The following is a 15,779-nucleotide window of genomic DNA, read 5'->3' on the forward strand; positions in this document are numbered from 1 at the left end:
ATGTGCAGTAGGAAGCTCTACCTTCACACCTAGAAAGATGTGCTGCCCATGAGTATTCTGATCCAATACTGGAGGAGAGAGGAAGTAAGAAGAGGCTGCTCAAACTCCTGTCCACCCCGCCTAGCTGATCTAATACATGAGATACCAGGGGGTCATAGTTAGGCCTCACTCCCACTTGCGTTTAATACAGACTAGTGGAATCAGATAAAACATCGGATTGCACTTGCACCTATGTTAAGCAATTAGGCAGTATTCAGGTGCAATTTTTTTTCGAAGCCGAATTAGTATCAGGAAAGAATCATAGCATGCTGCGTTTGGCAGCATGTCTCAGATCACACACACCCATACAAGTCTATAGGTGCATGTGAAGCATCGGACTGCTCTCTGATTACATCTGAGTGCAGTGCGATATACACCCTTTCAGGCAATGGAGACGATGCAGAGATTAATATTTCCCTCTTCTCCGCACCTGTGATCCAACTCTTGCATGCTAGAGAATCAGATCGCAGTAAAAGGACACTCGGCTCACACTCACAGCAAAACGTGAGCGCTGAGTGTCCGTAGCATAACTCATCCGATGCTCTCACATCGGATGCCATATGCTAATGAGAACAAGGATTTTAACACTGTCCACCATGTCTGTCTGATTTGATACTGGTTATACCAGTGTTGCTAAGGTAAGAAGAGACTGCCAACACTGCTGTGCACCTTGTGTTTCTGATCCAATACTAGAGATGCCACGGGAGCTGAGGTACAAATATACTGCTCATACCCCTGTCCACCATGTCTTTCTAATCTATTACTATAAATACCTAGGGTGCTGAGGTAAGAGGAGGCTGCTCACACTGCTGTCCATCCTGTCAATCTTATCTAATACTGGAAATATCAGAGGTGCTGATGTAGGAAGAGGCTGCTCACACTGCTATCCTTCCTGTCTTTCTGATCTAATAGTGGAGATACCAGGTGTGCAGAGGCAAAAAGATGCCGCTCACTGCTGTTCACCATATATTTTTCAGTATTTTGTGACTGCTCTGATTTGATAATAAGCTTAATAGGATCTGTTAAAGGTTATCTCCAGATTACAGAAATAGAGCCACTTACTTCACATGCTTACAGGCATGTAATATTAACCTCTAGAATAGGCGTCTGTCAGTGTAACAAGATGGTAGCCATTTAAATTCTATAGTAATTATCAAGATGAGTGAATTAGTTAATTTGAGGTATTTAGGAATTTTGTTTTGAATTGCTTTTTCTTCATGTATTTTTTTTTTTCTATTCCTGACCCCCTTTATGAATTTTGGAGTGTTTCATCACTTCTGTACCACAGCACATAACAGGCTGTAGAATGGATTGAGTGAAAACCTCTCAGTGATTGTATCATGGTTCTGGAGCCAGTATCTTCATCTCTCTTCTACTGAATAAACTTAGGTTTGGTAATAAATCATCTCACTAAATCTTGTAGGATAAGGTTTTCCTACCTTATTTAAGGAAATATAGATAATCTCATGAAAATTGGGGGTTTGCATTCCCTTTACACAATCCTGACTGAGTCACAAAAAATTGCAGATGGCCATGTAGCCCCAGGGCTATAGATTAAGCTGGTGGATGTGGACCTTCACAGGGACGGGTTTTTTTACTTAAATACATAGATTTTTGGCTACAAATAATTAATGAAATTGTGTTTTACACTGTTTGCCTTCTAAAGTGCATGCGCTGTATTGTCTCTTGCAAGCTGTAGAATGAGTTAGCTGAGAATCTGTTGATAGAAGAGTTTGCAGCTCTTATCTTTGTTCTTCTGAGCTCCTCTTTGCTTATTTATGACCAAAAGCTCAGCTCAAAACCTAAAGAAATTACAGAAAATGAACTTACAAGACTTTTGTCAAATTCGTGTTTTTAATAAATTGATGATTCCTTCAGTATTAGACACTATTTTTGATCAAAAAAACGTAAAGCCATCCCACCGCAACAAGGTGTAACCAAATCGGGGCAGTACCTACATTCTCTCACAGACCCTATTGAGAACCTGGTGTTGGTGGGCAAGCTCAATCAGCTGTGGTGTTTTCGTGGATCTAAATTCTCTTGATTGTGTGAGAACAGCTGCACCCAGTAATCTATGTGACACACTATTGGATTCAAAATCTCCATGCCTAAATTATGCTGCTGTCAGATGAGGTAGCAAAAACCTGCTGTCAGATTCACTTTAACCATTTTGTGCTACTATTAATCTGTGACAGCAGTAATAAATTGGAACATGCTGGTGTCTATACTCACTGGTTCTGGCTTTTATCAGCCCCCCGTGAGGCAATAGCAGGGAACTGATGGGTTTATATAGCAATCATGGGTTTGCTGAAGACCCCCCTTGCTGTCAACCCTTTCCTCCTGTGAGCTCCATAGGAGACCAAGATTTCCACTATATCCTGCAATACGTGTAGTATATGCAATCAATCCATCTCAAGTTCAGGTCAGACTTACATTTTTTCTGCTGTGTTTCAGTACATAATTTGGTAAATCAAATGGTGCTTTTGAAAACTACAACTTGACCTGGAAAAAAAGCCCTCAGACATCTATGTCAACTGAAAAATAAAAAGTTATGTCTCTTGGAAGAATATAACATAGTAACATAGTTTCTAAGGCTGAAGGAAGACCTTATGTCCATCTAGTTCAGCCTATTTTTAGTGCAGCTGTTCTCCAATGTTGAACCTGTGGAAGGCAAAAACCCACAGAGTAGAAGCCAGTTTTCTTCATAGGGAAAAAAAAATATTTCCCGACTCCTAAGCTGGGTCAACTATCTACCTGTAATATTATGCTATTTATAACCTTCTCTACTTTTGCTATCAAGAAAAGCATCCATTCCTCTCTTAAATTTATTCAGTGAGTTGGCTATCACCACTTTCTCAGGAAGAGAGTTCCAGAGCCTTACTGCTCTTACCGTGAAGAACCCTCTTCTATGCTGGTGCAGAAATTTTCTTTCCTCCAAACGAAGAGAATGCCCCCTTGTTCTTGTCATAGTCCTTGGTACAAAGATTATGGGAGAGATCTCTGTATGGCCCTCTGATGTACTTGTACATATTTATTAGGTCCCCCCTAAGTGTTCTCTTTTCTAGAGTAAATAGACCTAATTTTGATAACCTTTCTGGGTATTGTAATGCACCCACTCCATTTATTATTTTAGTTGCCTGCCTCTGAACCCTTTCAAGTTCAGTAATGTCTTTCTTGAGCACCGGCGCCCAAAATTGCACACATATGAGGATAAAAGAAAGCAAAAGGTGGAAAATTCCCTGATCCTTATAGCTTTAATGACGGTTTCTATTCCAGAATACTTCTACCTCGTTATGAGAAGTCTCTTTAGTGCTCGGTAGAGCTCCCATTGACTGTTATCACCGGCTGTAATTGTGATGCATAGACAAAGCCAGACATCCGCTTATGGCATTTTTTTCAATGATCTTATCCAATTCCTCATGGTCAATCCGGTATTATTGGGTTGCATGTTGCAACCTTTTTTTTCACATCCCAAAAAGTTTCTCTATAGGGTTCAAGCCAGGCAACTGATGGCTACTCCAAAATCTTCCTGGACTATTTCTGAAACTATGCCTAGGTTCACATTGAGGTATAGTTGAGATATTTGTCTTGTAAGGATAAGGCTTCAGCTCCCTCACTGAAAACATATGTTTTCGCCAATTCTTTACTGACACTTCATTGAGTTCATCTTATCTACCACACACTACTGGTATCCAGTTCCAGTGGAAGCAAGCCAGCCTCCGATCATCACCGAGCACCACCATGCTTTACTGTAGGTGGCAAATTCTTTTCAAAGTATGATTCATAATTCCTCCTCTACGCATTGGTCTGATAAGGTCCAGATTTGTTTCATTGCTCCACAGAACAAAGTCCCACAACTGCTTTGGGTTATTAATATAGTTTAGAGCACAGTGCACCCAAATTTCTTTGTGCTTTTGGGTTACTAGGGACGGACGTTTTGGAGTTTTGACATGTAGACCTTCATGATCTAGAATGCTCTTTTGGCTGCATTTTCACATGCATGTGAAGTGTCTGTATGCTGCCAGAATTTTTAGTGGACAGCATAGAGATGCTCAAAATCAGATCAGTATAGAATAGTCACAAATCTAATTCTCTTATCCTTTAACAGATATCTCAATAGATCCATTTAACTGAATTGGTCTGTGTCCTGTCCTATAAAAAAAAAACAAAAACAAACAACAAGCAGTACTAGGATATTTGACACAGATGTGTGATTGCAACCTAATTGTGCACACTGAGACCTCAATGCCTGGTGCAGGTCTTTTGCCGTCACTAGAGGGACTTGCCTCCTGAGGATTCTGGTGTCAGCTGGTGACGGCTACCTTATTTGCCAATCCAGGTAGTGTAGCCAGAGTTCTTTGAACTCTGCTCTCAACCATACCTCTAGGAACATTCAATTCCTTTTCTATCTTTTGTATGCTTTTACTTCTTTCTCCAAGGCAATGTTACCTCTTCTCTTTTTGGACTGCTCTCGACTCAGCAATACTTTTTCCAAGCAATCAAAAAGCCCCTAGCCAGTCAAAGTATTTGTTCTCGACCAGACCTGATAAAACTAATGAAGCCCATTATGAGGTAACACCTGATTTGCAAAAATATGCTCTTATGAGGGTTTTAGTCCAAGAGTTTAATAACACTGACTGGTCACTGAAAGTAGGATTTTGTGTTGAATTTGGGGAAACCACTTGTTATATTGGTTGTTCTCAGGTATTTATATTGTTCTTGTTTCACTGATTTATTGCAAACTACAGAAACCTTGTACATTTTGCAAATAAACCCAATTTTCAATTATTTTATTTTTTTAAATTATTTATACAACAGACCCATACATAACATAGAACTGTCAACTAAAAGACATTTATACAGACTTTGAGAGTAAACATCTTAGTATATAATAACCTTCAAGCTGACCCTCTCAATCCATAGTCTGGGGTCGTTCATTTTCAAAGTTTTACGTAAACAGGGGAAAAAGTGCCTTAGAGAAAGGCGAAAGTACAATAGAATCACATAGACTCCCCACAAAATGGAAAGAAGGGGGAATAGGAAAGAGATAGAAGAGGGGAGAGAAGAGGAAAAGAGAGAGGGAGTGAGGAGAAAAAATAGAGGTGCAGAGAAGGTTGTCCAGCGGAGGATTAAACCAGTACCTTCAGGATACCCACGCCTCCTATGCATTGCACAGCAGGCGGTCATAATCATTAGAAAACTTAAATTCCAGCCAGGGGAGCCAGGTCCCGTAGAAGCGATCGTACCTATCATACAGCGAGGAGGTCAACTCCTCCATTTGTAGAAGATCATTGACCCGACTTCCACCTCAAGGGGATGCTCGACCTAGCCGCCATCACCAAGAAATGCAGAAGCAAATGTTTATATGAGGAGACTGAAGTGTCTGTCAGTTGTAGCAAGAACAGCTCCGGGCCCAGAGCCTGGGCTATTCTCGGCACATGTCTGATCACCTCTCTCACCTCGTTGCAGAACCCCCAGAAGAACCGGAAACGACCAGAGGATGTGCACAAAGTCCCCCTCTGCCATCCCACACGTCCAGCATTGAGGGTCCACTCCAGGAAACATCTTGTGCAATCTGGATGGGACCCTCTACCATCTCGCCAATAATTTAAAGTTGGACTCCTGAAGTGTGGAGCTTATCAAGGTTTTATGTGCTAACATCAAGATTTTATTCCTTTGTACATCTGTCAGACAGAGTTCCACATCACGCTCCCAATTCAATAAATATTAGGGGGGAGGAAGATCGCCCGGGTCCACTAACATCCCAAGGAGGTTCAATTATTTTGACTGCAGCTCTAAGTGTCCAGTAACACTTCAGAGGCTGAATGATTCCTTCATTTCAAGAAAGGGCTATTTTCTCTTCTATACAATTTAAAGAAACATCTTTCTTGATTTCAAAATTCTGTTACTATTGATGTCTTGTATGTGATCTAACGGACCTAGTGGCTGCAGAGGTCCAGTGCAGCAACACAGTTACTTATGCCGAATGTCTATTTCTGTGTAACCATAAATACAGAAACCATTTATACAGCTCCTGAATACAGAAGAGCAATCCGAAGTTTGGTGTTCAATATTCGTACCGAACACAAACATTATGAAAAAAAGAAACCAGAGTTCAGGCTCAGAGTTCAGGTGCTTTACGTATGCTGACTAGAGATGAGAGGACCCGTGGAAGTTCGGTTCGGCAGGTGCATCCAGAGTTTTTATGAAGTTCGATTTGAGACCTGGACTTGACCTGAACCCCAATGGAAGTCACTAATTGGGCAGTTCAGGTTTCTGCCCACATGAAGCCAGCCAAAAGCAGATCACTTCCGGGAATAGAAGGGCAGCGGTTTTCCATTTTATTTTATTTTTTGGGAGGGGAGGGGGAGTGCACATTACATCTGATCACGCTGTTGTTACCCCCAGTGTGAGCCGTTCATACACTGCAAGCGGTTCACACTTGGCTGAGCACTGAGCAATACCCGAGCACAGCGATGCTTATGTGAATGGTTTGCATAGGTAAAGGACCTGAACCCACACTGTTTTTTTTTTCTTTTTTATTTTTTTTTGTAAAGTCTGTGTTCAGTACACACCTTATCTCTAAGGCTAGTTTCACACTTGCGTTGGACGGCTTCCGTAGCATTGCGTTGTGTAACGGATGCAACGGATGCGTTGCATATAGTGGCACAACGCAATGCTATGGATCGTACAAAACAACGGAAAGCTTTATTTTTTTTTTCTTTACAGTTTACCGGCAGCCGACTATTGGGAACGATCAGCTGATCGCTCTCAATATCCGGCGGCCGAGCGCTCAGCTGAGCGCCCTCACATCCCGGCGGCCGGTCGCTCAGCTGAGCACTGTCACTTGTCGGCTGCCGGGCATGCCGGCGGGCGGTTGCTCAGCTGAGCGCTGTCACTTGCCGGCGGCCAGTCGCTCAGCTGAGTGCTCTCACTTGGGCGCTCAGCTGAGCGCTGTCACTTGCCGGCGGCTGGGCATGCCGGCGGGCGGGCGCTCAGCGGGCCACCGAGAGACAACAAAAATAAAGTTTGTGATAAAAAAAAAAAAAAAAATAGAGCATGCGCAGTGAATCCTACGGACTGCGCTGCTCAAAAAAAGTTACATGCTGCGTTCCTTCTGCCCGACGCAGCGTCAAAATAACGATGCTGCGTCGTCCAGCGGATGCAACGCAGACACTTGCGTTACTGTGCGTCATCCATACAAGTCTATGGAGAATAGCGCAGTGCGTTAACGGACTGCGCTATTCTCCATAGTGACGGAATGCGCTGAACGCAAGTGTGAAAGTAGCCTTATGCTGACCACTTGTGCAAGCAATGCTGTACACTCGGTGTTCAGCCCAGTGCAAACCGTTTGCAGTGTTTGAACATTTTGCACTAATGGTAACAACAACCCGATCAGATGTAGTGTGCACCCCAAAAAAACAATAATGGAGAGACCCCACCCATTCTGCTCCGGAAGGGATCTGTTTATGGCTGTCTGCATGTGGGTGGAGAACAGAACTGCCCAATTAGTGACTTCCATTGGTATTCAGGTCAAGTCTGGGACCCAAGCCGAACTTTAGGCATACGCATACACTCATCTATACTTCTGACATTTCATATGGGAACCTTAAGAACTTTGGTCACCATACAGCAAGACCGGGGAACTTCATGCCAGCCTTGATAAGGAGACATGCAGGAGTCAGACACTCCTGATTCACTAAGAGTGCCAGGCAAGTGGTGTGAATCCCTCTTACTCTAGTTGGGCACATAAGCAGCACAGACTGGAGTAAATTCATGACGAGTAGGGTAACCACATTTTTGCCCCACCCAAGCTCTGCCTACTTTGTTCAAGCTGGGTAAATATGGCATGAGAACACCAAAAGTCACAAAATTTTAGCCTTGCATTGTTCCAAAATTTTGCAATTTGCCAACACCAATTCTGGGGTGAAAACTGATGAATTGGTACCTTTGGCTATTAAATAAGTGTTCTCTGATAGCAAGCAAAGATCTTGAAAATGGATAAAAAGTTTTTGAACTTGTTATTATACTTTGATTAAAGGCATAATTACAGTATGTTGAGGTACATATAGAAACCTTATATTGTATTTAGTATAATACATTGGTTTATTAATGCTTTTAATTTTACTATGTATATTTGGTAGTCAGTTTGATATAAATACCATGTACTCACAAACATGGCGCTATTATAGTATTCGGTTCTCCTGAAGACACTTTGTCCTGACATTGGCCCAGAGATGGTTAGAAATCAGAGACTGCTAATAGGTTGAGAGACTTCAATGTAATCAGTTTCCAGATTTCTTGTATTAAAGGGGTTGTCTTGTGTCCAATCTAGTACAGGTTACAATTAACAACAAGGATAATTTTATTAACCTCATTTACCACCAAAAGGATTAAAAAAATAAATAAAATGTAATATTGTAAATGAGTCAAAATAAAATCCTGGCCGGCATTGTTCAGTATCTCTAAATTCCTTCATAGTTGAGGGCATTAGGAAACTTCACTAACATTTTCCTAGTAAAGAATTAATGGAGCCGTGTACCTAAGATATACAGATAGACAATTAGGCAGCTGTCACAAGTTCGCTGTTCCTCTCAGCCTGCAGTTCAAGGTAATCAGCTTGTTCCTTCTCACTGCAGGAGAAAGATGCAATGATTTCCACCATGCCATTTGCCAGACCTCAAGACATCGGCCCTTCTATTGCTATTGTGACAAAGGTGAATCACATCCAAGACCAGTTATTGAAGAAACACGACATTGAGCTCTACATGCATCTCAACAGGCTGGAAATTGCTCCTCAGATCTACGGATTGTAAGTATAAAAAAACTCCGCTGACAGTTTTAATGTGCCATTCATTATGTAATTTTTTTCAGCAATCTGACAATGAGAATCTGAATGGAATTAACATATTATACATTAAAGAATTATTACCGTCATTAAGAGGTCCTAAGCATAGATGATAATAAATGATAGATGTTTGGATTGGTGAGAACAGTTGAAATGCTCCGTCAGAATGTAATGGTGGCCGCAAATCCACCCCACTCAGTGCTCAAGGGACTGCCGGAGATACTCGAAGAAAGATCTTGGCTTTTTCCCACAATCTAGAATAGAGAATAAATGGAGTGTTAGTGCACATCTGTGGCAACTCTCTAATCCAACAGGGCATTTCAGAGTCACCGACTTCACGTTTCCACCTCTCCTTATGATCGGGGATAACTTAATGAAGAGGATAACTCTTTCAGTAATTAGTTTAATTTTACCCATTTGATAATTGAAAAGTAAAATTTATGCCTAACTGCATGTCATGTTTGTGTACTCTAGTAACCATTAAATAGATCACCAACTATTGTTCAGCATTTTACATTCATATCTTCCTGTCTGCATGTTGATATAAAAGCATGGACAGACCAGGACTGAAATTCCTGGCATTTGGAAGCTCGCAGCCTATTCTACCCTTCCACTCCATTTCCAAGATGAGTGACTGTATTAGAAATATGGACTCGTTCAATGTTGGAGAAAATAAAAATCAACTGTAATTTACAGTCATAGCCTGAAAATGTTGGCACTCTTGAAATCGTTCCAGAATTTGAAATATTTCTTCCAGAAAATGTTAGCAATTACACGTTATACATGTTTCTTTCTTTTGTCTGTATTGGAACAACACAAACAAAATAGAGTAAAAAAGGCAAATTGGACATAATTTCACACAAGACCCCTAAAATGGGACGGACCGTGTTGGCTCCTTTCCAAAATTGTATGTAAACAACTTAGTTTCAAGTATGTGATGCTCGTTCAAACTCACTTGTGGCAAAGAGGAGTGGGCAATATAAAAATCACACCTGAAACCAGATAAAAAGGGGAGAAGTTGATTCCATCTTTGTATTGTATGTCTGTGTGTGCCACATTAAGCATGGAGAACAGAAATAGTAAAAGAGAGCAGTTTGAGGACTTGAGAATCAGAATTGTTGAAAAATAGCAACGATTTCAAGGTTACAAGTCCATCTACAGAGATGTTGATGTTCCTTTGTCCCCGGTGTGGAAATCTAGAAATTTGCAATGTGGACAACAGAGAAAAATAGAAAAATTCATGAAAGGTTGCAATGCAGGATAGTCTGGATGGGGGATCAGCAACCCCAATCAAGTTGCAAAGAAATTCAAGTTGTCCTGCAGGCTTATGCGGGCTTTACACGAGATGAGCTATCGTGCGATGCATCGTTGGGGGTCACGGTTTTCGTGACGCACATCCGGCATCGTTCACGACGTCGTCTCGTGTGAAACCTCCGAGCGACGCAGTATCGCTTACAAATCGCGAGTCATGTACTCGTCGCTCAGTTTTAAAAAATTGTTTAATTAAAATGGCGCCGGTTGTTCATCGTACCCGGTGCAGCACACATCGCTCCGTGTGACACCCCGGGAACGATGAACTCAGCTTACCTGCGTCCCGCGGCGGCTATGCGGGATGTTTACGTCCCGCTCATCTTTGCCCCTCCACTTCTATTGGTCGGCGGCTGTTTGACGTCGCTGTCACGCCAAACATCCCTCCCCCTTCAGGAAGTGGATGTTCACCGCCAACAGCGAGGTCGCTCAGCAGGTAAGTACGTGTGACGGGGGTTTCACGACTTTGTGCGACACGGGCAGCAATTTCCCCGTGACGCACAAATGACGGGGGCGGGTACAATCGATTGTGAAATCGCACGATCGGTCGACTCGTGTAAAGCAGGCATTAGGGTGCATCAGTGTCAGCACAAACTATTCTTCAACATTTGAGTGAATTGAAATGTTATGGCAGGAGACCTAGGAGGACCCCTCTGCTGACACCAAGACATAAAAAAGCTAGACTGCAGTTTGCCAAAATGTGCATGAGTCAAATATGGCTTTTGGTTTTTTTTTCAGCCTCTGTTTGCTTTTACTGTGAGCAAGACATCATGAAATCTGAAGAGTACCAAATGATTTTAGGTAGCAAGGTAGTGCCCAGTGTCAGGAAGCTGGGTGTGTGTCCTAGGTCATAAGTCTTCCAGCAGAACACTGACCCCAAACATACTTCCAAAAGCCCCTAGAAATGGATGGAAACAAAGCGCTAGAGAGTTCTGAAGTGGTCGATAATAAGTTCGGATCTAAATCCCTTTGAACAACTGTGGAGAGATCTTAAAATTGCTGTTAGGAGAAGACGCCTTCAAATATGAGAGACCTGGAGCAGTTTGCTGATTTTTTTTCCTTTTTTCGTCCTGAAGAAGGGGACTCACATAATAATTATGCCCGAAATGTGCCTTTGCGTAGTAATTGTGCCTTCCTTGAGCCTCCATCAATGGGTCGCCCCAGTAATTGGCAAGCTATCACCAATCTTGTGTACAGCTGAAAACTTGCTAGGATGGAAATAACCCTTTTATACCTGTTGTGTGGAAAATAACTCCCCTATGCAGGCTTTGGCAGGTTCTGCTGTCTTTCTGACAGTAAACTGAATCGTACTGTGTATGCTTATTGCGTAAATATTCCATATCATGCTCTTCACTGATCAGACCATTATACTGAATTGCCAGATATTTTTTTATCCTTTTAAAACTTATTTACAAGAGTAGAGAGCTTTCCTGCTGATAACCCAAATTTATATATCTACTCAGTGTCTATTGCTTCTACATGATTCTTTTTTTAAGCCAGAGGGATTACCTTTTGGTGGTACTCCCTATTTAATCAATTGTTTGGGACCATGTGGATTTCCGATAATCAGAATTTTTGAAATTTCATATGCTAGATCAATGACTTAGCTGTGGTTTCCATCTCCCAGGGGCAAGACAAGTATTTTACACCCTCTAACCCATGTGTTGTTATATTTTTTTATTTTATTATTATGTTTCTTTGTTTGTAGGTGGAGGGGAGGATAGTATAATTATTTTATAACTCTATCCCTAAACCTAACTTTATTTCTTATGCTAATTCTAACACTACTATTACTTCTAACCTTAGTCCTATCCCTAACCCTACTATTACTTCTAACCTTAGTCCTATACCTAACCCAAGTATTACTTCCAACCTTAGTCCTATCCCTAACAAAAGTATTGCTTCTAACTTTTGTCCTATCCCTAACCCTAGTATTACAACTTTTGTCCTATCCCTAACCCTAGTATTACTTCTAACTTTTGTCCTATCCCTAACACTAGTATTACTTCTAATCTTAGTCCTATCCCTTACCCTAGTATTATTTCTAACCTTAGTCCTATCCCCAACCCTAGTATTACTTCTAACTTATTTCCTACCCCTAACCCTAGTATTACTTCTAACCTTCGCTCTATCCCTAACCATAGTATTACTTCTAACCTTCGTTCTAACCCTAGTAAACCTCTAACCTTAGTTCTATCCCTAACCCTAGTATTACTTCTAACCTTCGTTCTATCCCTAACCCTAGTATTACTTCAACCTTCGTTCTAACTCTAGTACAACCTCTAACCTTAGTCCTATCCCTTACCCTAGTATTACTTCTAACCTTCGTTCTATCCCTAATCCTAGTATTACCTCTAACCTTCGTCCTATCCTTAACCCTAGTATTAGGGTACTTCTAACCTTCGTTCTATCCCTAACCCTAGTATTACTTCTAACCTTCGCTCTATCCCTAACCCTAGTATTAGGGTACTTCTAACCTTCGTTCTATCCCTAACCCTAGTATTACTTCTAACCTTCGCTCTATCCCTAACCCTAGTATTACTTCTAACCTTCGTTCTATCCCTAACCCTAGTATTACTTCTAACCTTAGTTCTATCCCTTTTTTAGTTTTCACTTCAGGGGAAACTTTTTGAAATTTGGGACAGCTTCACCAATAGGTCTCTCTTTTCACAAAATTCCAAGTTAAAAGGGGCCTGCTATGGAAGAGCACAGTGCAGCCTTCATCAACTCTGTTGCCACCTACGAAAAGCTCAGCAGTTGTCAGGAGTTTGTTTTTGGCTGCTGATCTCTGCATAGGCAGCAATCAGGAGGCAGCTCATTTCATCATGTTGAGAGCTCTGTTAACTCGGTTTATTGCCTATGCATAGCGCACCAGCCAATAACAAACTGAACTGCTGCATTCAGATTAGAAACTGTGGCACAGATGTAGATTTCAAAATAGCCCCTTGCTGCTTTAATCATCTCGTTCACTAACCATCAAGCAGGCACTCACTGCACTCCAAGAACTTTCAGTGGGGTTGCCAAGCAAAATTTTGCACCCTCTTAGAATTTGGCACCCCTTGTATATTGGAATGCACTTTTGCTCCAACCTCCCAACATTCATGCACTAGTTATCCCCCCATTGCTAAAATATATCCATTATAGTACTTGATGCGTCCTGATTTTAACCATTGCCTCTACCTTCAGTGTATCAGATGTACTTATTAATGTTCATTTTAAGAGTTAGAGATTCACTTGTCTTGTAAGGCTTTTTCAATCAGTGCAGCAATATACAGTATGTAGCAAGACAGGAAGGAAGAATTGGCATCCTTCTAATGGGCATGGGAATTCACACTGTAAAATAACCTGAGCTGTTCAGGTTAGATGCCACTATGATTTATTACCAGGTCTTCAGTGCTCCTTAATGGATATTATTGATGAAAAATAAGTCTGCTATTAATAGAGTGAACTTACTGCAAGCAGGCAGTAGGTATTAGCCTTATGGAAGTTGCATCCTGATTCTTAGATTTAGGTGAGTAAGGGGTAATTGTACTCCCAATGAATGCTGATAAACCTCCTAGGAATCCAGAGATGCACATTTCAGGTGTAATTTTGGCTTACATCCTCAGTATTTCAAGCTCAGATGAAGGTATTCATTTATATTTTGAAGAGGACCTGTCAGCCCTCCTGTCTTTAAAAATATGTGCATTTTCCATAAAAATACAACACCGGGGCGTCTTTTCTTAGAAATCTACATTGTGCTATTCCTCAGTTATTCCTTTTTTAAACTTTTGAATAAATTGACAACTCGTAGTTATTTGTCAAATGGGTGTGTCTCTACACACTGACGCCATCACCTCCGATTGGGTGTGTCCCTACACACGTACGCTGTCACCTCCGAGTGGGTGTGTCCCTATACACTGATACTGTCAACTCCGATTGGGTGTGTTCCTACACACGGACGCTGTCACGTCCGGTTCTGTGTTTCCCTACACACTGACACTGTCACCTCCGATTGGGTGTGTCCCTACACATGGACACCATCACCTCCAATTGAGTGTGTTCCTGCACACTGGCGCCGTCACCTCCAATTGGGTGTGTCCCTACACATTGACGCCATCACCTTTGATTGGGTGCGTCCCTACACACTGATGCTGTCACCTCTGATTGCGTGTATCCCTACACACGGATGCCGTCACCTCCGATTGGACGATGACTGACAGTGTATGGACACACAACTACGAACACTCAGTTGTAAATGTATTAAATACATTTCTAGGATGATTAATTAAAGCATAGTACAGGGTAGATTTATTTTTCCATGAAAATTGTTGTTTCAATTTTGTTTAAGGAAATATCTTCTGCTTCTATAGCCTCTGTGTTCCTGGCTGCAAAATGAGCTAACTGAGGCTCAGTCAATGACTGGAAAGCTTGTAACTTTTTGATTTCTATATCTTTCTACTTCTAAGCTCCTCTCTGCTGGTTTGTAATTATTTGGAGGTTGACCTAAATTTTCTGGTCATAATTCAGTGGAAATTCAGAAGAACAAGGGTTAGATTCATATTCTCTATGGTCAGATCAATAATGCTTGATTTTTAGCCAAAAATGCATACAATTAGGTAACAAAAAATTTGTCCATATCTTTCTAGGAGAGCTAATAGACACTTTTTAAGGGAATTTGTCAGGTGATTTTCTAGTACAATAGTAATGTTAACTTTAAATACGGCTTAAGGAGACCTTTCAGGATCAGAAAGTCTTATTGCTTTACATTATCCCGTTATCTTGTTCTAAGCTCCATAGAATTTAGTGTGACATAGTAACTAGTCAGGCATATATAAATATAAACTGCATATGCCCTGCTCCCTTCTTCCACCTCTCAGTGCTGGCATAAGGCCTAAGCCACACGGCATGAAAATCTGACCAAGTGGAATGCGATAAAACATCGCATTCCACTCGGACCAATATTAGCCTATGTGCTAGCACCCATGAGCGATTATTTTCTCTGCCACAGTCGGACCGAGAAAACAATCGCAGCATGTTTGGATTGTAATGCGAGTCTCTTTCTCTCGCACCCATTCAAGTCTATGGGGCGAGAGAAAGATCGCACTGCACTTGCAGTGTACCGCAAGTGCAGGGCGAGAATGGCAATATCCGGCTACAGAGGAGAGAAGGAGATAAATTCCTCTATCTCCTCCGCAACGCTGGCCCACCCCTCCTCAGCACTGGCCCGCCCCTCCTGAGTGCCGGCCCGCCCCCCGCAGCTGATGTCCGATCGCATGATCGGACCTCAGTCGCAGTGACACTTGCATGACACTCGGCTCCCGCTGTGCTGCAAGCGTGAGCCAAGTGTCATGCGAGGATCGTATTAGTCCCCATGTGATCCCGGCCTAAGTGAGTAAATCTGAACTAAATTTGCACTGCTGCCTCCCACCCATACTCCTGCCCACCTCTCAGTAGTGATAGTGAATGCATTGGGAGGTGGGTGGGGGAACAGTGAGTATGCAAATTGTATTTACAAACCCTTGACTAGCTTGCAGGAGACACTGAATTCCATGGAGCTTACAACAAGATAACCGGATAACATAGAACAATAAAACTTACTGAT

The 15,779-nt window shown here is 41.8% G+C and overlaps 1 protein-coding gene and 1 long non-coding RNA gene across 3 annotated transcripts in view; one reads left to right on the plus strand and one right to left on the minus strand.

Moving 5' to 3' along the window:
• TBC1D5 (TBC1 domain family member 5) overlaps positions 1 to 15,779 on the plus strand; it is an 835,136-nt gene that overhangs the window by 521,614 nt on the left and 297,743 nt on the right. For both annotated transcript variants that reach the window (XM_075316666.1, XM_075316667.1), the window contains exon 14: positions 8,679 to 8,851. In XM_075316666.1, the coding sequence (XP_075172781.1) occupies positions 8,679 to 8,851 (173 nt within the window). The remainder of the gene's footprint in view (positions 1 to 8,678; positions 8,852 to 15,779) is intronic.
• Positions 8,690 to 15,779, minus strand: part of LOC142244448 (uncharacterized) — a 112,100-nt gene continuing 105,010 nt past the window's right edge. Inside the window, exon 3 of the long non-coding RNA XR_012724550.1 lies at positions 8,690 to 9,141. This is a non-coding gene — a long non-coding RNA (uncharacterized LOC142244448). The remainder of the gene's footprint in view (positions 9,142 to 15,779) is intronic.

The sequence above is a fragment of the Anomaloglossus baeobatrachus genome, chromosome 6, assembly GCF_048569485.1.
Source record: "Anomaloglossus baeobatrachus isolate aAnoBae1 chromosome 6, aAnoBae1.hap1, whole genome shotgun sequence".
Lineage (NCBI taxonomy): Eukaryota > Metazoa > Chordata > Amphibia > Anura > Aromobatidae > Anomaloglossus > Anomaloglossus baeobatrachus.